We start from the raw sequence: 22,761 nt of genomic DNA on the forward strand, positions 1-22,761 counted from the left end.
ACAAGCCTCACCAAAGAGGTGGGGAGGACGAACAGGCTTACCTCTGGCTACCATGAGCAGCCCAGCCCTGCACCAGCACTGCGTGTGGCCAGGGTCCCAGCACGTGTTTCACGGCCGGGGCCCTTCTGCTTCCAGTCCTCCTGACTCTTCCGTCTGTGTGAGACCAGGATGGGGGCTGGTGCAGTGCCATTGCTTTCTGGACTCCAGCCCCCAACTCCCTTTTTTTTTTTTCTCCTTTCTAATCTTGGACAAAATAACATACCCCCTGCCCATCAGCTTATGCAAAGAAGATCTTGGGAAGACAAGGAGGTAGGGAGGACCTTTATCTCAGCGCTAGGCCACCTGGCTCACCCTGCCTTCGTTGTCTCTATGAAAAATGCCTTCCTGTACCACAGACCACAATAGGACCCAACCTGTAGCTGGGTGGGGGTTGTGTTTTGAAGACTGATTTTGTCTTTGCATTGAGGTTGGACACACATAACTGCTGAACTCTCTGTTAGGGACTGAGGGTGCTCATGGGGCTAAAACACAGCCTCAGCCTTCAGGAAGTGGTACTCCATGGGAAGAGGAAAGCCTGCTAGTTCAGGATGTGGAAATGAGGGTGGAAAACCATGCAGGAGAGGGCCCTGAGGGACCCCTGAAGCTTTTAAAGAAGGTTGTATGACATGGACTAGAGTATGGGAGAGGAAGCTGATGAATGGAAGTGATAAAAAGAACTTAGTAAGAGGTATTTCTGCTTCTGGCAAATGGAGTGATAGAGACTAGATTTACTTCCCTGCCTGAAAAAACATTGCCAAAGTATATGAAGTAAGTTTTAAGGCTTCACTCATCAGGTAACAAAGGAGAGTGACACTTAAGAGCTGGGAAACAACTCTGTTCAGCCCTCTGACTGTGCTGGCCTCTTGCCTTGAGATAGTTCCTGGCCATAGCACAGAGCAGGAGGAATGTATGTATGCATGCGTGCTGAGTCGCTTCAGTCCTGTCCGACTCTTTGTGATCCTATGGACTGCAGCCTGCCAGGCTTCTCTAAATTTAAAAAAAAAAACAATGAAAGTTACAAATCAAATTCAGAAAGTTATATCTAATAAGCCTACAAAGAGGTAAAGTGGAATTATAAAAATATACAATTAATCCAAAAGCAACCAAAAACAATTTTTTTTTAAAGGAAAGAGGGAATAAACAGAACAGAACGAATAGAAAACAAACAGCAAGATGACGGACTTACTCCTACACACGTTAATAATTGCATTAAATGTAAAATGATCTTTTTGTTGTTGTACATATCGTAGTTAAAGAGCACGTAAAGCAGATATAGATTCAATTAAAAGGCAAGACAGTTATATGTGGGTCACAAAAATGCACTTTGAGTAGACAGGATAGGTTCAAATGAAAAGCATGCATGTAGACACACCATGGTAACACTGATCAAAAGAAAGCTAGAGTAGCGTCATTCATTTCAGACAAAGTAGATTTCAGAGGAGGGAGTATTACCAGGGACAACGAAAGTCAAGAGGACATAACAGTCTTAAATATTTATGTACCTAATTGTAGAACTTCACAAAACATGAAACAAAAACTGATAGAACTGCAAAGACAAATGAATAAATAAGCAACTATATTTGACGACTTCAGTATCCCTCCCTTGATCACAGATAGAACAAGTAGACAGAAAATTAATAGGAGTGTGGAAGATTTTAAGAACACTATTGACAGTTAGACCTAATTTGCACTAATAGAACACTCTACCCAATTTGACCTATTTTTCACTTAATAGAGCACACGACCCAGTAGATACATCTTCCCACATCCATGTGGAGTATTTACCAAGTTAGATCATATTCCAAGCTAGAAAATAAGTCTCAAGATATTTAAAGGATTCAAGTCATCTAAAGTATGATCTTTCTCAACAGACAACATTACAGGAAAATAAAACTTCAGATCAATAGCTCTCATGAACATTGATGGAAAAATTCAAATAAAAATCATGTATTGAATCTGTGTATTAAAAGGACAATACATCATGACCAAGTAGGGTTTATTCTGGGTTACAAGGTTAAAAATACAATTATAAGAAGATCAATGAAAGTAATTCACCATATTAACATTAAAAAGGATTACCTGTATGATTATCTCTTAAATATTAGAAAGGTATTTGACAATTCACATTCATTCCTCATAAAACTCTCAGAAAACTAGGAATAGAAGTTCTTCAATTTGATAGAGGTTATTTTTGAAAAGCATGTGGCTAGCATCATCCTTAATGGTAAAAGACTGAATGCTTTTCCACCAAGGTCAGGAACAAGAATGTCTGTTCTCACCATTTCTATTCATAATTATTCTGGAGGTTCAAGCTGGTGAAAAAAGACAAGAAAATACTTTAAGAAGCATATAGATTGGAAAGGAAGGATTAAAACTGTCTTCAATTTGCAGATAACACAGTCATCTAGCGGAGAAGGCAATGGCAACCCATTCCAGTACTCTTGCCTGGAAAATCCCATGGATGGAGGAGCCAGGTAGGCTGCAGTCCATAGGGTCGCAAAGAGTCATACATGACTGAGCAACTTCACTTTCACTTTTCACTTTCATGCATTGGAGAAGGAAATGGCAACCCACTCCAGTGTTCTTGCCTGGAGAATCCCAGGGACAGGGGAGCTTGGTGGGCTGCCGTCTATGGGATCACACAGAGTCGGACATGACTGAAGTGACTTAGCAGCAGCAGCAGAATAGTCATCTAGAATCTATAAAACAGCTACTAGAACTAATAAGTAATTTAATAAACTGCTAAATTTATACAAAATTAATAGGCAAAGTTCAATTTTATCTATGCGTAAGAGTAATGAACAATGAGAAATTTAAATAAATACTATTTACAATATAGCATGCTCAGTCACATCTGACTCTTTGCAGCCCCATGGACTGTAGCCCACCAAGCTCCTCTGTCCATGGAATTTTCTAGGTAAGAATACTGGAGTGGGTTGCTATTTCCTCCTCCAGGAGATCTTCCTGATCCAGGGATTGAACCTGTGTCTCTTGGGTCTCCTGCATCAGCAGGCAGATTCATTACCACTGCACTACCATTTACAGTAGAACAAATACACAAAATACGTAAATCTGACAAAAGATGTTCAAAACCTGTATACTAAAAACTACAAAACATTTCTGAGAGAAATGAAATAAGACCTAAATAGGTAGAGAAATATCTCCCATACATAATTTTGAGGACTTGATATTTTCAAGATGTCAGTTGATCAATGAAATCTCAGCCAAAACTAATTTTTGTTGTTGTTGTTGTTCAGTCACTAAATTGTGTTTGACTCTTTGTGACCCCATGGACTGTAGTACACCAGGCTTCCCTGTCCTTCACTATCTCCTGGAGTTTGTTCAAATTCATGTCCATTGAGTCGGTGATGCCACCCAACCATCTCATCCTCTGTTGTCCCCTTCTCCTCTTGCCCTCAAATCTTTCCCAGCCTCAGGGTCTTTTCCAATGAGTTGGCAGTTTGCATCAGGTGGCCAAAGTATTGTGCTTCAGCATCAGTCCTTCTAGTGAATATTCAGTGTTGATTTCCTTTAGGATTGACTAGTTTGATCTCCTTGCAGTCCAAGGAACTCTCAAGAGTCTTCTTCAGTCCAATTCAAAAGCATCAATTCTTCAGCACTCAGCCTTCTTTATGGTCCAACTCTTACATCCATATATGACTACTGGAAAAACCATAGCTTTGACTGTATGGATCTTTGTTGGCAAAGTGATATCTCTGCTTTCTAATATGCTATGTAGGTTTGTCATAGCTGTCTTTCAAAGGAGCAAGCATCTTTTAATTTCATGATTGCAGTCTCTGCTCTCAGTGATTTTGGAGCCCAAGAGAAATGAAAACTAATTTCAAAATTCAGATAAAATTGAGAAGGGCCTAGCACAGTCAAAGCAACTATGAAAGGGGAACAAGCTGTAGGACTAATGCTGCTGATTTCAAGATCTATCATAAGGTTCTTGTAACTGAGTTAGTGTGGTAATGATGTCAAGATTAATAATAGATGAATCAAACAGAATAGATAATCCAGAAGTAGACTCAGCATACAATCTCCAACGACAAAGCAGATCATTGTTTTCCTATGGTTGGCAGAGTGGCCCTGGGTTGGGGGGAGAGACATGTACAAACACATCACTTTTTATTGTGACAGTATTTTTATGGATACCTATATAGGCTTCCCCAGTGGCTCAGTGGAAGTGAGAAATAGATTTAAGAGACTAGATCTGATAGACAGAGTGCCTGATGAACTATGGATGGAGGTTCGTGACATTGTACAGGAGACAGGAGTCAAGACCATCCCCAAGATAAAGAAATGCAAAAAAGAAATGGCTGTCTGAGGAGGCCTTACAAATTGCTGTGAAAAGAAAGGAAGTGAAAAGCAAAGGAGAAAAGGAAAGATATACCCATTTGAATGCAGAGTTCCAAAGAATAGCAAGGAGAGATAAGAAAGCCTTCCTTAGTGATCAATGCAAAGAAATAGAGGAAAACAATAGAATGGGAAATACTAGATCTCTTCAAGAAAATTAGAGATATCAAGGGAACAGTTCATGCAAGGATGGGCTCAATAAAGGACAGAAATGGTAGGGACCTAACAGAAGCATAAGATATTAAGAAGAGGTGGCAAGAATACAGAGAAGAACTGTACAAAAAAGATCTTCACGACCCAGATAATCATGATGGCGTGATCACTTACCTAGAGCCAGACGTCCTGGAATGTAGTCATGTGGGCCTTAGGAAGCATCACTATGAACAAAGCTAACAGAGGTGATGGAATTCCAGTTGAGCTATTTCAAATCCTGAAAGATGATGCTGTGAAAGTGCTGCACTCAATATGCCAGCAAATTTGGAAAACTCAGCAGTGGTCACAGGACTGGAAAAGGTCAGTTTTCATTCCAATCCCAAAGAAAGGCAATGCCAAAGAACGCTCAAGCTACCGCACAATTGCACTCATCTCACATGCTAGTAAAGTAATGCTTAAAATTCTCCAAGCCAGGCTTCAGCAATACTTCATGGCAAAGAGATGGGGAAACAGTGGAAACAGTGACAGACTTTATTTTTGGGGACTCCAAAATCGCTGCAGATGATGACTGCAGCCATGAAATTAAAAGACACTTGTTCCTTGGAAAAAAAGCTATGGCAAACCTAGACAGATTATTAAAAAGCAGACACATTACTTTGCCAATAAAGGTCCATCTAGTCAAAGCTATGGTTTCTCCAGTAGTCATGTATGGATGTGAGAGTTGGACCATAAAGAAGGCTGATTGCCAAAGAATTGATGCTTTTGAACTGTGGTGTTGCAGAAGACTCTTGAGAGTCCCTTGGACTGCAAGGAGATCCAACCAGTCCATCCTAAAGGAGATCAGTCCTGGGTATTCATTGGAAGGACTGATGTTGAAGCTGAAACTCCAATCCTTTGGCCACCTGATGTGAAGAGCTGACTCACTGGAAAATACCCTGATGCTGGGAAAGATTGAGGGCAGGAGGAGAAGGGGACAACAGAGGATGAGATGGTTGGATGGCATCACCAACTCAATGGACATGGGTTTGGGTGGACTCCGGGAGTTGGTGATGGGCAGGGAGGCCTGCCGTGCTGTGGTTTATGGGGTTGAAAAGAGTCGGACACGACTGAGTGACTGAACTGAACTGAGCTGAATGGCTCAGTGGGTGAAGAAATCCGTCTGCAATGCAGGATACACAGGAAACATGGGTTCAATCCCTGCTTTGGGAAAATCCCCTGGAGGAGGAAATGGCAACCCATTCCAGTATTCTTGCCTGAAACATCCCATGGACAGAGGAACCTGGCAGGCTACAGTCCATGGTGTTGCAAAGTCGGACACGACTGAAGTGACTGAGCATGCACAGCAGTTAAAAACCCTAGTGCAGCTTTCAAATTACATAGAGAAATGAGAGTAAAGGAAGGATCAGTGTTAATAGCATCTGCAGAGAGTTGGGAGGTAACTGAGCATCTTTCCACCCACGTGTCCTGACTGTATCCTCAGACAATCAGACAAGGCAGGTGGTGCTCTTAGCCGCTTTGTATGAAAGAGGAAACTCGCTCACTTTGTGAAAGTCACGCGGCTGGTAAGCAATGAGGCCAGAATTTGACCAGAACTCGAGCTCTGGACCACTGCAGGTATTGATTAATTCTCACGTCTTGCCTTTGTCATTTGTAGAGAAAAGGCACAGAAGCCACAGTGGAGGAGGCTTTGTCACCAGTCATAAGTGAGAACACTAGTGAAGTGGAGGTAAGGCTTTTGAGGGCACTGGAGTGGTTGGTGCTCCCCTCCCCACCCCCATGCAGCTCACCCTTCTCCACCTGCACCCCTATGCCCTGTCCTCCCAGGCCTCCCGCCTCCCTCTCCCAGTTCAGAACTGCCTCCTTCCTTAGGACCTGCTCTGCAGGTCGCCCTTGATGACCATTATTCCACTGAGGATAGGCCTTTTATTCTGTCCCCCTCACACAGCTCGGTCCTAGAAATTACACTTTCTACTTTGATAATTTGCAGCCATTTCAGTAGATAGAATCTTTCTCCTCTTCCCATTTTCTAGAGAGGAGGCTCCTGATTTTCTTTATAAGTTTTTAGTGCTAATACTGATTTTAATTTTTATTATACTATTCACACAAGGGGCTTCCCTGGTGGCTCAGATGTTAAAAGAATCTTCCTGCCATGCAGGAGACCCAGGTTCGGTCCCTGGGTTGGGAAGATCCCCTGGAGAAGGGAATGGAGAATTCCTGAAGAATTCCATGGATCCTGGTGGACTACAGTCCATGGGGTCGCAAAGAGTTGGACATGACTTCGTGACTGACACTTTCACTTTCAACGTTTCCTCAGTGATGCAGTTAAAGCATGGAGCCTGTATCAAAGGCCACCTGAGACCATTCATTTTCTGGCCTTCCCAGGAAAACTGGTTCCCATCCTTATGAGTTTAGAGATCTCACTAAGAACATCTCCTTAAAGCCAGGCCTGGCTCAGGATGGTTCGTCTCAGGTGAGGCAGTCACGTCTGTCCCAGGAACAGTGTCCTGTAGAGACGAGGCAACCACTAGTCCATTAAGTTGCAGAGAATGAATGGGTTTCCCAGTTGGGTTTGTCCTCTCTCCTTGTTGCAGGACTCAGAAAAACTCAGTCAAGTGAGCAGTATGGTTTACATGGGTTACTACATCAGCCATAGGAGCTCATTGTCCCTGTCTCTGCCCGAGGACACCAGCAGTTTCCGCCCCGTCTACAGGGGCGCCTCCACTGCCTTCTGCATCCAGCTGTTTTTTATCGACGAGAAGTACGAAGCAAGGCAAGTCTTGGTCCCCAGCTCATCTGCCATGGGAAGAGCTTCTCCTGGCCTTGCTGGCCTCATACTTTCATCTCATAGAGTCAGGGGTTTCCAAGCCTGGCTTCCCATCCTCATTTCTGGGGAGTTTTTTTTCTTTTTTTAAACTACAGATTCCTAGGCCCCATTTTCAGACTCCAGCCCATGAAATTCCAGGCTACCCAGGGTCTGCGAGATCATACCTTCCCAAGTCACATGCTGCTTCTCATTCTCTAGAGTTAGCATTCTGGGGAGACTTTGGGTTTAGATTGTCTAGAATTTTTTAGTTGCAAGTGACAGAAAACCCAACTGAAACTGCCTTTGGAAACATGAACAAAAACTGCCGCACAGAAGAAAGCATAATCCATTGGAAGGACTGATTTTCGGTGTGACTTGACCTGGGATTTGGATAACCCAACAACAGACCAAGCTTCTCTCTACCCTTCGGCTGTGCCGGTCCCATCTTCAGAGGAGTGTCCCCACCTGGGGCCACACGAAGTGGCCTCAGCATTGCACTAGAGCCAGTGAGGAGGACAGTGTGGTTTGGGCCCAGGTCTCGAAGTTCTGTTGGGCCTGGTTGGACTGTGTGCTCTTTCCTAAGCTGATGACTGGGGCCAGTACGTGCGGACAGCTTTGTCAGTTTCCTCATGCTCCCCACTGACTGGGGGCTGGAGTCTCAATCTGTGATGGGATTAATGGGACACCAAACAACAACCCAGGCTGGCTGCTGGAAGGAGGAGGCCTGGTGCTGGGCAGACACTCCCGTGTCCACTGCTTGCTGCCCCCAGAAGTCTGGATGTGGGCCCCTGCCTTCCATACCTGAGAGTCCATATCCCCTTTGGGGTGCCCACCCACTCGACATTCTGTTCACAGAACAGTGTTGAAGAAGGAAGGACTGGCACATTTTCATAGACTGGAAGGTTTTGGAGTATCTTTGAGATGACCAAGAGTGCCACTAGCTTCTCCCTTCTTAGAGGATGTGTTTAATTACATCCCATTTTCCCAGTCTTGCTTAGAACCATGCTTTAACTTGGACATTTTTTCCTCTAGAGTTTTCAATTTCCTTGAAATTGCAATTCAACTGAAAGATTAAAAAGGGAAACCTTTTTATTCTAACTATATTACAGACATGTAAAAAGCCTGTAAAAAACCCTTCTAGATCTGTTGCGTTATTTATTTCCCCTTGCTCATGATAAGATAAGAAATGTGCTTTTTGAATTTTCAAACAGAAATTCGATGACCCATTATGGTTCGCCTGCAAATAGTCATCTGCCGCTGGTCAGAAAATCTTTTGCATATAAAAGAGAAAAAGATCAGAGTAGCTTAGAATATGCCCACATCTCCCCACAGCTCCTCCAGAAAGGAAGGGAGGGATCCTGTTCACAAAAGGACTGTCTTGCTTTTTGAATGTGTAGAGACTATTAATTGCCATAATAGTATCTTGAATATAGGCAAATGCATTATTACTGACATTTGAAGCTTCTGACTTCTGCAGTTGATTACTGTTCAGCTCGACACACATTCTGAATAGTGATTGGCTAATCCTTGCCTAAGGGGGTGAGAGCCATACATCTCTTGGAAGGTACACGGGTGCTGCATTTGCTTGGAGGTCAGTGACAGTTCTTATTGTCTGTTTACAGGTCACTGGACTTTATGAATTTTGTTTTCCATCTTTTCCATGTAAGTACATGTTGAATTTTGAGTAATATGGTTGGTTTTATAAGCTAGAAAAGTTATAGAGAAGTAAGATACCATACTCATTTTCCAAACATATATGATATGAATATTGAGGTGGGACCACTTCTCTGTTCTGAAAAAAAAAAAGTTGAATAATACATCATGAACTCTTCAAAGTAGGAAATATTGTCATTCTCAATAATTTTTCAGTCATGCTGTTTTAGTATTCTTTCAATGCATAACTTCTTTTAGAGAGTATTTCACTGGTGTTTTATTATCAATAGAATCAAATCATGGGCAGAATGCTGGGAGCATCTGAAAATGTCAGGAGTTACAGTGAAGTTAGTCTTTTGTATTTATTTATAGTTTGTGTTGGCTCAGAGAACTCTGACACCAGTATACTGCGTTTCTGAGGGTAAGAAGGTGGGAACTTGAGGTAGATCTTCTGGTTGGCATCGCCTGACACATGGGAGCTGCTTGATCCTCTACTGTTGGTTGGTGGATGGCCCCAAGCAGACACCCAAGTGCAAACAAGATTCTCTGTCTTAGGGTGTCTGGGCTGCCACTTCTATTTTTGTTTCACAGTTGTCAAGGGATTCCGACCAACCTCTTGTTACCTTATTGGAGGGAAGAAAGTAGGGAAGGAAGACAATGTAGGTTTCTCCATTGAATTTTTATGGCTTTTTTTCATGGCTTGCCTGTCAGTTAAGTCAGGTCAACAACCACACTTCTTCAGTCAGCTAATATAGGCAAGATGTCTATTGTTTTATTTTTCCTTGATTCTCTTTATACTGAGGCTATAAAACCAAAGAAGCTTTAATTCTGTTGCATGAAAGCTATGTGATCATAGATTGTATCTCCTCATTTTGTTAAGATCATGAAGCCTTGGCACTGATGTTCTCCATCATAATTTTTTTAAATTAATTTTAAGGCATTTTGAAACTCGGAAACCACTGTAGTGACCCTGAGAGAGGATTTGGAAAGCTGGCTTCCCTCAGAGATGCCCCAAAGTAAATTCACTAAGTTCACTTCATTGCTATTTTAAAGTCCATGCAAAGACAGGTCTCCAGTATTGTGACAAAAGCAATGCTGGCTTTAAAACCATAAAAGACATGTTTACTTTTTATTTATTTATTTTTTTGGCTGTTCCAGGTGGCATGTGGGATCTTAGTTCCCTTGCCAGGGATCAAACCCACACCCACTACAGTGGACCCCTGTGGGATCTTGACTACTGGACAGCCAAGGAAGTCCAGCATGTTTACTTTTTAATTATTTCAGGATACGGGAGACAGGAGCAAAATATCATCATTACTTCATCCTTAATCCTTCCCATCCACCATGAAGCAACTCATTAGTGTCTCCTCCTCCCAGAGGAAGCCCCTGGGACATGGCACTCAGTCCTTCTTTTCAGCTAGAGTATTTCGACAACTTGACTCACAAGTTCCCTTGTGAGTCTTCCCTTCTTGACTCAAGAAGGAGCTGTTATTTTGCTAGAAAGAAGGAGGATAAGGTCAGAGAGTGACTCACTCCTTTGAGTTGCACGCGTGTCCCCAGGGTCTTGGATTAGCTCAGGCAATGCCTTCACAGGGTTCAGCAGAAGGCGAGATCCCACAGGGACAAATTAGCTCTGGGAAGAGCAAGCTGCTCTGCAGGCGCCTGGCAGAGGGTCTCCGGGGACATGTGGAACAGAGACGGTCCACAGCAGCACTGTCCCGTAGACACCAAGTTCCAAATGTTCCAACAGATACATTATTGTTTTTTTTTCTTTTTATAAATTTAAATTTATTTATTTTTAATTGGAGGCTAATTGCTTTACTGTATTGGGTTGGTTTCTGCCATACATCCACATGAATCAGCAATGGCTGTGTGTATGCCCCTCCCTCATGGACCTCCCTCCCCCCCTCACTCCAGCCCCCTGCTCTGTGTTGTCACAGAGCACCGGATTTGAGCTCCCTGCAGCATACAGCAAATTTCCACTGGCTCTCTAATTTTAAATACAGTAATGTATATGTTTCAACACCACTCTCTCAATTCGTCCACCCTCTCCTTCCCCTGCTGTGTCCACAATTCTGTCCTCCATGTCCAGTAGACACATTATTAAGAAAAAAAAAAGCTAAAAAGACACAGGTGACATCAACTTTAATAATGTATTTTACTCAATGTACTATGTCCAAAAATCAATCATTTCAATATGTAATCAGTATGAGAAATTATTAAGGAGATCTCGAACATCCCTTTTCTCAGTTTTTAAAATCCAGTGTGTATTTTACACTTAGGGTACATTGCAGTACAAGCACTAAATTGTCATCTGAAATCCTTGATCTGTTTTTAGAATTCCTAAAATTTATGCTTGTCATTAGAACTCCTTGATCTGCTTTGAGGTTTCCTAAGATTTATAGTTGAATGAATAGATTCATATACCCAGTTGTTCTAAACAGACATGCAACTTTTCCAATAATTGAGTTTTTATTTTATTACTTTTTTTTTTACCATTATACTTTATTGAAGGATGTGGAATATAGTTCCCTGTGCTATACTGTAGGACCTTGTTGCTTATCTATTTGATACGTAATAGTTTGTGTCTACTGACCCCAAACTCCTACTCCATACATCCCCCACTCCCCCTCCCCTTTGCAACCATAAGCTTGTTTTCTATGTCTGTGAGTCTGTTTCTTTTTATAAATAAGTTCATTTATATCATTTTTTTAGATTCCACATGTATGTGATTATATGGTATTTGCCTTTCTCTGTCTTACTTCACTTAGTATGATAATATCTAGGTTCAACAGTGTAACTGCAAATGGCATTATTTCATTCTTTTTTATGGCTGAGTAATACTCCATCGTGTGTGTGTGTGTGTGTGTGTGTGTGTGTGTGTGTGTGTGTGTGTGTGAGTGTGTGTATACATATATATATACACATCTTCTCCATTCATCTGTTGATGGACATTTAGGTTGTTTCCATGTCCTGGCTATTGTGAATAGTGCTGTTGTGAGCACTGGGGTGCATGTACCTTTTTGAGGTGTATTTTTCTCCAGGAGTGGGATTGCTGGGTCATACAGTAGTTCTATTTTTAATTTTTTGAAGAACCTTCATCCTGCTCTCCATGGTGGCTGCCTCAGTGTACATTCCCACCAACAATATAGGAGGGTTCCCAAGTATCAGTTTTGAAACTTAAATTTAGATTAATCAAAATGAAATAAAAGTAACAATTGGGTTCCCCCATCACACTAGCCAGGTTCCAAATGCTCGGTGGCCAGAAGCAGCTCCTGGCCAGCACATTGGATAGTGCAGACACAGGTCAGGACAAACAGATCTCACTGCCCAGGTGAACCTGCCCTTAGATTTCATCACCCAGGTAAGATCACATCCTCATAAAATACAGACGTCCGTTCCTGTGTAATCACAGGACTTTTGAGCTGAAAAGGTCTGAAGCACCACCCTCTCACCTCATAGAGGCAGGGACTACGACTGGCACAGCATCACTTGGTAAACCCAGGCCTTTGCCATGACAGTGCACTGCTTTATTCACTCCTGGACACAAGTGAATTTGCAAACGCAAGTTTAAAACGCTACTTCCAAAAAAACAGCTGTACCAAATGGCTTCCGTTGTTCACAATATTCTTTTTTTTTTTTTGGATTCATTCTTTTTTTTTTTTTTTTTTCCAGTGGGTTTTGTCATACATTGATATGAATCAGCCATAGAGTTACACGTATTCCCCATCCCGGTCCCCCATCCCACCTCCCTCTCCACCCGATTCCTCTGGGTCTTCGAGCCCACCAGGCCCGATTGGGAGAAGGTGAGGGTGGGATGTTTCGAAAGAACAGCATGTATATTATCTGTGGTGAAACAGACCACCAGCCCAGGTGGGATGCATGAGTCAAGTGCACAATATTCTTTTATTTAGGTTTCAGTCAAACGCCAGAAATTTTCTCCGTATTCTTACAGTTGTTTATCTCCCTGAATTTTCTGATTATTTTCCAAATGATAGGAATGTTGAACTTGAATACCGTCTCCTTCACACACTTTACTCCTCTTTTCTTTAGTATTTTACAGCAGGAATTTGTTTAGTGATTAATGATTTCTGATCTCCAATCACATCAGGACAAGGACTTCTGCGTCATTTCTGTGCCGCACCTCACCCCTGAGTTTGTCCTCATCCAGAGCTTCGTGAAGGTGGTTCCCTTCAGCAACTGCACCCTAGACCAGGACCTGTACGTCTTCCATCGGGCGGGCCTGCTCAAGTAAGCGGATGCTCGGTGGGCCAAAAGACAGTCTATGAAGTTACAAGAGGAGAATGAAGCAGGAACTCCCTGCCATTTTCATTTAATAACTTATCTTTAAAACTGTTGTCTTGATGGAGGGCTTCATCAAGTGATTTTTACCAATCTAAGGAAAGAGTCATAGTGACAAATTACTAGTCCAGTCAGATATTAAAGCATAATCCAACTCCAGGATAATCAAAACAATGTCATTTGACCATTTCCATGGGTAGAGCAAGGTAACGCAAGAAAGAGTCCCACCACAGACCCCAAAAGAGTAAAAATTGAATGTGTGTGTGTTTAAAGGTATGTAGATGAATGTATATGATGGCATTTGTGTCCCAGTGGTGGGAAAAGAAAGAATGATTCTGTAAGTGATGGGGTAAAACAAGAACAGAAATGTTCTTCATATTCTTCAGTAAAATAAATTCCCACATGATTGAAGAGTTCAGTGTAAATATTGCAGTAGGTCCAAATTAGAAACTGTGTCTACAATGCTAGGTTCCGGACCAAATTCTGAGAATACAGCAATGAGCAACCTACTGATGTGTCCCCTGTCCTTTCAAAGCTCATAAACACTCAAGTAAAAGTAAACCTGCAGTTGTGACGGGGGTACCAGCCGTGGGTCTGTGGGACCACGGAGACATGTCACTGGAAGAATCAAGCCGGTCAGAGAAATCCCACGAGGAGTGTGAGTGCAGACTGATCCTTACCATGTCTCAGGATGGGGAAGGTCTTTTTAGAACATGCAAGAAAAAAAACCAAGATTTGTTTTTAATCTTATATACATAAGAGACATTCTAGAAAAGTCCACAGTACTTTATTAACCTTCTGCGCCTTTGGGAAGCAAGACAGGGATGTTGGGGGTGTACATGGCAATGTATTCTTTGATTTATATCTGTGGGCTCTGTTTGATTTTTTTCATTAATAAATTTTATTTTCAAGAGCAGTTTTAGGCTCACAGCACCGTTTGTACCATTGATGAACCTATAGGGACTCACCATCATCAACCAAAGTCCACAGTTTACATGAAGGCTTGCTCATCAGTTGCACCTTCTATCAGTTCAATTCAGTTCAGTCACTCTGTTGTGTCTAATTCTTTGTGACCTCATGGACAGCAGCATGCCAGTCTTCTCTGTCCATCACCAACTCCCGAAGCTTGCTCAAGCTCATGTCCATCGAGTCGGTGATGCCATCCAACCATCTCATCCTCTGTCGTTCCCTTCTTCTCCTGCCTTCAATCTTTCCTGACAGAGTATTTCTCAAGTCCTTCACATCAGGTGGCCAGATTATTGGAGCTTCAGCTTTAGCATCAGCCCTTCCAATGAATATTCAGGACTGATCTCCTTTTAGGTTGGACTGGTTGGATCTCCTTGCAGTCCAAGGGACTCTCAAGAGTCTTCTCCAACACCACAGTTCAAAAGCATCAGTTCTTTGGCATTCAGCTTTCTTTATGGTCCAACTCTCATATCCATACATAATTATTGGGAAAACCATAGCTTTGACTAGACAGACCTTTGTTGGCAAAATAATGTCTCTGCTTTTTAATATGCTGTCTAGGTTGGTCATAATTTTCTTCCAAGGAGCGAGCATCTTTTAATTTCATGGCCGCAGTCACCATCTGCAGTGATTTTGGTGCCCAGGAGAATAAAGTCTCACTGTTTCCATTGTTTCCCCATCTATTTGCCATGAAGTGATGGGACCAGATGCCATGATCTTCGTTTTCTGAATGTTGAGTTTTAAGCCAGCTTTTCACTCTCCTCTTTCACTTTCATCAAGAGGCTCTTCAGTTCCTCTTTAATTTCTGCCATAAGGGGGGGTATCATCTGCATACCTAAGGTTATTGATATTTTTCCTGGCAATCTTGATTCCAGCTTGTGCTTTATCCAGCCCAGCATTTCACATGATGTACTTTGCACATAAGTTAAATAAGCAGGATCACAATATACAGCCTTGACATACTCCTTTCCCAATTTGGAATCAGTCCGTTGTTCCATGTCTGGTTCTAACTGTTGCTTCTTGACCTTCATACAGATTTCTCAGGAGACAGGTATGGTGGTCTGGTATTCCCATCTTTTTAATAATTTTTCAGTTTATTGTGATCCACACAGTGAAAGGCTTTAGCATAGTCAATGAAGCAGAAGTAGATATTTTTCTGAAATTCTCTTGCTTTTTCTTTGATCCAGTGGATGTTGGAAATTTGGTCTCTGGTTCCTCTGCCTTTTCTAAATCCAGCTTGAACATCCGGAAGTTCACAGTTCACATACTGTTGAAGCCTGGCTTGAAGAATTTTGAACATTACATTGCTAGCGTGTGAGATGAGTGCAATTGTGCAGTAGTTTGAACATTCTTTGGGACTGGAATGAAAACTGACCTTTTCCAGTCCCATGGCCACTGCTGATGGGTCAGGTCAAATGTGTAATGACATGTCCTCCATTATAATTTCATATAGAGTTGTTTCTAAAACTCCCATTTACTCCACCTGTTCATCTCTCTCTCCTTTCCCACCATCTCTGTCAGCCGCTAGCCTTATCACCATTTCCATAGTTTTGTTCCCTGTAGCTCAAACAGTAAAGAATCTGCCTGCAATGCAGGAGACTAGGGTTTGATCCCTGGGTTGGGAAGATCCTCTGAAGAAGGGAACGGCAATCCAATCCAGTATTCTTGCCTGGAGAATTTCATGGACAGAGAAGCCTGGCGGGCTACAGTTCGTGGGGTCACAAAGAGCTGGACACAACTGAGCAACTAACACACACACAGAATGTCATGGCTGGAATCATACAGTGTCTGGCCTTTACAGATTAGCCTCTTTCATTTAGTAATTAGTATCTTCAGGTTCCTCCATGTCTTTTCATGACTTGATAGCTCAATTCATTTTAGCCCTGAATGGTATTCCTTTGGATGGACCACAGTTTATTTATCCTCTCACCTACTGAAAGACCGCTTGGTTGCTTCCAAGTTTTGGCAACTATGAATAAGGCAGACTACAAAGGCAACTACAAACATTCATGTGCAGGTTTTTGTGTGGACATAAGTTTTTGACTCATTTGGTTATAAACCAAGGAGCACAACTGTAGATTGTATGGTAAGAATATTGAGTTTTGTAAGAAACTAGCCCTTTGTCTTCCAAAGTCCTCCACCATTTTGCATTCCTACCTGCAATGAATGCTTCTTCACATCCTCACCGGCATTTGTCAGTGTTCTGAATTTTTGCCATTCTAATGGCTGTATTGTGGTATCTTGGTTTAATTTGCATTTCCATACTGATTTATGATGTTGAGCATCTTTTCGTTTGCTGTCTGCAATCTGTGTATCTACTTTGGTGAGACGTCTGTTTATATCTTCTGCCCTTTTTAAGAGTGGGTTGTTTATTTCTGTGTGATTTTTTAAAAATTATAGGCATGCATTATGTCCATAATAGAAAATGAAGTTAATTTTGTGTCACTGAGATTTTAAATTTTGCTATGACTCAAGTAAAACTTTTATTAGAATGTTCTTTACGCTCTCTGCATTCTTGCATCGAGCATATTGGTGACATTTTCTCATGACTTCCGATGCTACTCATGAATAAACACACTGATGACAGCAGCCAGATGACATATGGTCAGAATTGGGCCCTGGGTCTGCCTGTGGGCATGACCTTGCCCTTACTTGCTTAATTATTTAATTCACAGTCATGTTCCTTTCTTATACACTTCCTTTCCTTACTATGAACACATATTTCTTTTATTAAAAATTAAGTTTAATTTTTAAAGCAATGAGACTTTCAACATGCATCTGGAAATTAATCCTGGTGGCAGCAGGGCCCTAGTTTTTCTTTGTAACCATTTGCAATGTCAGCTTCATGTTTGCTTTGTTCTAATCACTTACATATAAAGGTGCAGATTGTGTGCACCTGGATTCTTTTCTGAAAAAGTTAAAGACTCTCAAGCGGAAATAGTTTCTGTGTCCTTAGAAAATCATGATCTTTGTCACTGAGCCCTCTTTGGGAACTTTCCTTTGTTGCTCAGAGTTCCATTGACACCCCACCCACCACTGCTCACCCAGGTCTCAGTGTGTTAGTCTTGTGGCTCCTTTGCACTTTTACTCTTGTTCCTGACTCCTTGCTGCTTGGAATCTGTGCTTGCGTGTAGGAGGGACGTCCCTCAAAACCCATGTGTGTGTCACCAACAGGGGATGTCTCTCTTGTGGCCATGGCAGCAGGTCATTGTTCTCTAGAGCAAACCTACATCTTTAAATTCTACCTGCATTCCAGGTAGAGGAGGAAGATGGAAAGGAAGGGGAGAGGGAAGATACGGACTGGGCAGTGATGAGGGTGAACGTGAAGAGGCATGAGACGTGTGGGGGCGGAGGGCAGGAGGCAGCGGAACAGCCTCGTGGGCACAGCCCTCGACTGCCCCACTTTCTGAGCCGTGGCTTTAAATACCTCCATGTTCTTCCATTTTTTGCTTCACTTTTCTTGACATCTGGGATGGATTGTTCTTGCCCTTAAGTTTGGTTACTCTAAATTTCATGACCTTCTGTCCTCGGCTCCCACCGGATCGCCTTCCTCTTCCCTTGGGAAATTATATTTATGTCTGTCACCTGCCCTCTGGCCATGCCGCTGAGCACAGGGACAAATCGCTCGGTTGTTAGTGGTGTCACCTCTCTGTCAACAGATTCCACGAGGGGGCCCCTCTCGTTTCGTTTGTGGCTACTGGTCTTTGAGAGGACATTTCCCAGCATTTATGTTAGCTTTCATTTGGAATGTGCATAAACTGAATGCTTTTTAACACTCCCCTTCACCGAGTGATCTCAGCGGTGCCTGCTTATATAACCTGAGGGGAGTGCGTGCTTGGAGGACCCCTTTTCCTCTCCTCCGCCTGCCTTTCCTTCACCGTTGTGTGTGTGAGAGTCGCTCAGTCATGTCTGACTCTTTGCGACCCCATGGACTGTAGTGCACCAGGCTCCTCTGTCCATGGAATTCTCCAGGCCAGAACACTGGAGTGGGTAGCGGTTCCCTTCTCCAGGGGATCTTCCAGACCCAGGGATCGAACCCAGGTCTCCCACATTACAGCTGGATTTTTTACCATCTGAGCCACCATTGCATGGGCTTTTCTTCTTTATTCATGACCAGAGGACACACGTTTGAATGAACCAACTGCTCATTCCATCTTCCTGCCCTTCCAAAGCATGTTTTTCTGAAATTTGCCTTTTCTTTTTTAATTTGGGAGACTAGGTTTCAAACTTACTCATCCAACTGAGATATATATATATATACACATACACACACATATGTATATATATATATATATATATATTTGGTGCCAGAAATGATTTTCTATGAATAAACATTGACTTCTAAGTTGAATCATACTACTTATTGTCAACTTCGCTCAGCAAATAAAAATGCCCTTAGTAGTTGGCTTTTAAATGGTTCCCTCCCTCAGTGTTTTTGCTTTATATGCTTTTCCATGGGTGACTCACTCATGCCTGGTGGTCATCTTTTTCTAGCACGTCACCATTCTACCTGTTTCAGGCCCACGTTGTCAGTGAGAGTGGTTTAGGGCTATCAGTCTTTCTGGTGCTTTTAACCAGCTTCCTTGAATAGAAGCCAAGAGAAACTTTATTTTGTGGTTATCATTTTGTTTTGGTTTAAACTGAAATGCTAATAGCTGTCGAATTGTTTTATGTTTCTATTACATAGATCACTCCTTTGAAATGCAGAAAGATCCAAATTACTTTTTCTTCTGGCATCTAATTCACTGGCATCAAAAAACCACCCTATATTCTGCAAGACTGAATGACGACATACACATTGACTTCTACGTGTCTAAAACCATTCATTCATTGAACTTGAAGTTGAAAAATTAACTGTTAAATCTTTTTCCTTCTACTTTTATGTATGATTTTCTATTTTGTTATGCATGCAGTCTGATTAAATGCTATAAAATCTGATCTTTGAGGCCAGAATCTACCAAAAGCAGGAGAACAAAATCTCTTGTGAAACAAAACTTTCCAGATCCAAGAAGGGACCAGTGGGCGAGGATGACATCATTTCTTCATGGAGAGGTGACATTTCCTGAACATCCAAGTTCAGCAGAGGAGGGATGTGTGAGGGCAGAGTGACCTGGGGAGGTGAAGGGCCACAGGGAAGGGTTAGGAAACCAGGGGGCCCCATGTAGGACCCTCTTGGGAGAACTTGCTTCTTCTATGGCTGGAGGAAGCCCCATGGATGGGTGGACAACCATGGTTAAGCTCCTCTCTGATTCAAAGCAGCTATAGAACCTTGTGTGAGCCCTTGAGGAGAAAACGCCTAAACCATCTTGGTATGAGCACGTGTTCACTTCTGGGAAGGTTGTGCAAGGTAACCTGCAGAACAGGTGGTGGGCTGGGGGTGTGGTCTCCTTCCCGGTTCTGTGCCTGGTTGTGGGACAGAGGAAGAGACCCAGCACAGAGCAGATAATGAAAGAATGATGATCCGAAACTCCTCATTCCAAACTTGTGGAGAGATACAAGTAGGAACATCTGAACTAGATTCTGGAACAAAGTGGCCATGTGAGAACCATGTTCTTATCTTTCACTTAAAAATTGCTCACGCTGTTTCTATTATTCAGTTCAGTTCAGTTCAGTCACTCAGTCTGTCTGACTCTTCGCAACCCCATGGACTGCAGCATACCAGGCTTCTCTGTCCATCACCAACTCCTGGAGCTTACTCAGACTCATGTCCATCGAATCAGTGATGCCATCCAACCATATCATCCTCTGTCGTCCCCTTCCCCCCCAACCTTCAATCTTTCTCAACATCAGGGTCTTTTCAGATAAGTCAGTTCTTCGAGTCAGGTGGCCAAAGTATTGGAGTTTCAACTTCAACATCAGTCCTTCCAATGAATATTCAGGACTGATTTCCTTCAGGATGGACTGGTTGGATCTCTTTGCTGTCCAAGGGACTCTCAAGAGTCTTCTCCAACACCACAGTTCAAAAGCATCAATTCTTCGGTGCTCAGCTTTCTTTATAGTCCAACTCTCACATCCATACTTGACTACTGCAAAAACCATAGCTTTGGCTAGACAGACTTTGGTGGCAAAGTAATGGCTCAGCTTTCTAATATGCTGTCTAGGTTGGTCATAACTTTTCTTCCAAGGAGCAAGTGTCTTTTAATTTTATGGCTGCAGTCACCATCTGCAGTGATTTTGGAGCCCAAGAAAATAAAGTTTGTCACTGTTTCCATTGTTTTCCCATCTATTTGCCATGAAGTGATGGGACTGGATGCCATGATTTTAGTTTTCTGAATGTTGAGTTTTAAGCCAACTTTTTCACTCTCCTCTTTCACTTTCATCAAGAGTCTCTTTAGTTCTTCAGTTTCTGCCATAAGGGCGGTGTCATCTGCATATCTGAAGTTATTGATATTTCTCCCAGCAATCTTGATTCCAGCTTGTGCTTTATCCAGCCCCGCATTTCTCATGATGTGCTCTGCATATAAGTTAAATAAGCAGGGTGACGATATACAGCCTTGACGTACTCTTTTCCCAATTTTATTATTATTCTATTGTTCAGGTGATAGCAATTGATTGGGGCTTCCCTGGTGGCTCAGTGGTAAAGAATCTGCCTGCCAGTGCAGGAGATGCAGGGGACATGGGTTTGATCCCTGGGTCGGGAAGATCCCCTGGAGAAAGAAATGGCAACTCACTCCACTGTTCTTGCCTGGAAAACTCCATGGACAGAAGAGGCTGGTGGGCTACAGTCCCCGGGATCACAAAGAGTTGGACATGATTTAGAGACAAAGTAATTGATCATTTTTATATCAGTTAACTATAGATGTAGATTGTTCTTTACAAATGTGCTGCTTTGCCCATAGAACAGAAGCAAACATTAAAACATAAGCACAAATATTCACTACAGTTGGAAGCAAGGTAGGTTAGAGTATTTTACTTTATTAGTTGTAGGAGGAGTAGTCTTGTCCTATTTGATAGTAACACTAATAACCCCCTAATGACTGGAGAGCGTGTCTTGTATGAACCCTACATTGTATGCAGGGCCCAGCCTCCAGCCTAAGGTGGAGACATCACCTCCCCTTCGCGTGGGTCCACAGCTCCATCCCATAGCAAACAGGCACTCAGATGCCCTGCATACCTAGGTATGGGGTGGGCTGGAGCTCTACACTGAGTTGCCAGCCTAACACACTGTGGCACTGCCTGCCCTGGGTGCGGACAGCCGCCACCTTGCTCTGATTAGAGACTCCAGGGGCACAGATTGATGCCGATTCTCCCCAGGCCCATGTCTAGGACCCCAGTGAGGAGGGGGCAGGATCGCTCAAAGTGGGGCTCCCCCAATGATGCACCCAGTTGTCACCCTGGCAGAGGATGGAAGCCATCACAGGGCAGAGATGGGGGAGAAACCATCGTGGGAGCTGGTGAGGTGGGTACCACGTGCCAACCAAGGCATCAAGCCCTGAACATGCTCCATTGTCCTCCTAGACTTCACGTAAAAACGCGAAATCAAAGATAAAATTATTAAGAAATTTAAGACTCATGAAGCCAGCCTGGGTTCAGTGTAAGTTCTTAACTTCTTAACATACTTTATAAATTTGACAAAGAATTTGGCTTTATGTTTGAAGCAAATGTGACATAAAGCATGTGCTGAACATTTTAAATGAAATAAATTTAAAATTTGACTTTGTGTTGTTTGGTTAATGGTTACAGTCAGTATTGTTGTTTTCTTTTTCTTTTAACCTTATTCTTTGCACTTTTTAAATGAATGTTTTCTAGAATGAAGAGTTACTTTTTAATTAAATCCCATTGTTATATAAAAATATTTTACTGGATATTATTTTATATAAGTGTGATCTGTTACAATCTTGTTTCCATTTGGGGGACAGGGAGAATATGTATTTTAGTACTATAAGCTGAAAAAGAAATATGTGTCTCTTCTTACCTAGGACCATTAAAATAAGATTAGCTACCCTCTCGGACACTCCTGGTGTTGAAAAGCTCGTCAGCACCCTCATGCCGTCTAAAAGCATATTGGAGGATTTGAAGCAGTACAATGAGGCTTGCAGGGACCCTGTAAGTACCTGCTACTTCCAGACTGGCTTCCTTTCCCCATGCTTTGGTACCATTATGAGCCGTGTAGGTTCCATCCCGAAGTTTTCCCGGGCCTTGTTAGAGAATTGGGTGGTGGGGAGCAACAGAGGTGAGGTTGGGAGAGGGGAGGGAGAAAAAAAGAACAAGGAAACTGAGGTTTAAAGAGGTTTTGGGGCTGTTTTTCTCACTGATGGCCCCATGGGGGCTGATCAGATATGCCCTAAATCCTTATCTCAGGCATAGAAAATTTGAACTTGGTCTAGGCAACATGTAAGAAAATGAGACCCCAGTGCTTGGAACAGGCATATCTGAGTCCGGTTAGAGGATCCCTGGGTCCCTGATGCCCACCCCAGCAGCACCCATTTCACCCTCTGGATGATGGGTTGGCCCATACCCTTTTGTTGAGCTGGCTGCATCCTCAAGGA

The 22,761-nt window shown here is 42.6% G+C and overlaps 1 protein-coding gene across 1 annotated transcript in view; it reads left to right on the plus strand.

Annotated features, from left to right (window-relative positions):
* Positions 1-22,761, plus strand: part of CFAP61 (cilia and flagella associated protein 61) — a 231,542-nt gene that overhangs the window by 63,665 nt on the left and 145,116 nt on the right. The window contains exons 10-14 of the mRNA XM_065921324.1: positions 6,203-6,274; positions 7,140-7,318; positions 8,974-9,013; positions 13,116-13,255; positions 22,192-22,318. Of these exons, the coding sequence (XP_065777396.1) occupies positions 6,203-6,274; positions 7,140-7,318; positions 8,974-9,013; positions 13,116-13,255; positions 22,192-22,318 (558 nt within the window). The remainder of the gene's footprint in view (positions 1-6,202; positions 6,275-7,139; positions 7,319-8,973; positions 9,014-13,115; positions 13,256-22,191; positions 22,319-22,761) is intronic.

This window comes from Muntiacus reevesi, chromosome 2 (genome assembly GCF_963930625.1).
Source record: "Muntiacus reevesi chromosome 2, mMunRee1.1, whole genome shotgun sequence".
Lineage (NCBI taxonomy): Eukaryota > Metazoa > Chordata > Mammalia > Artiodactyla > Cervidae > Muntiacus > Muntiacus reevesi.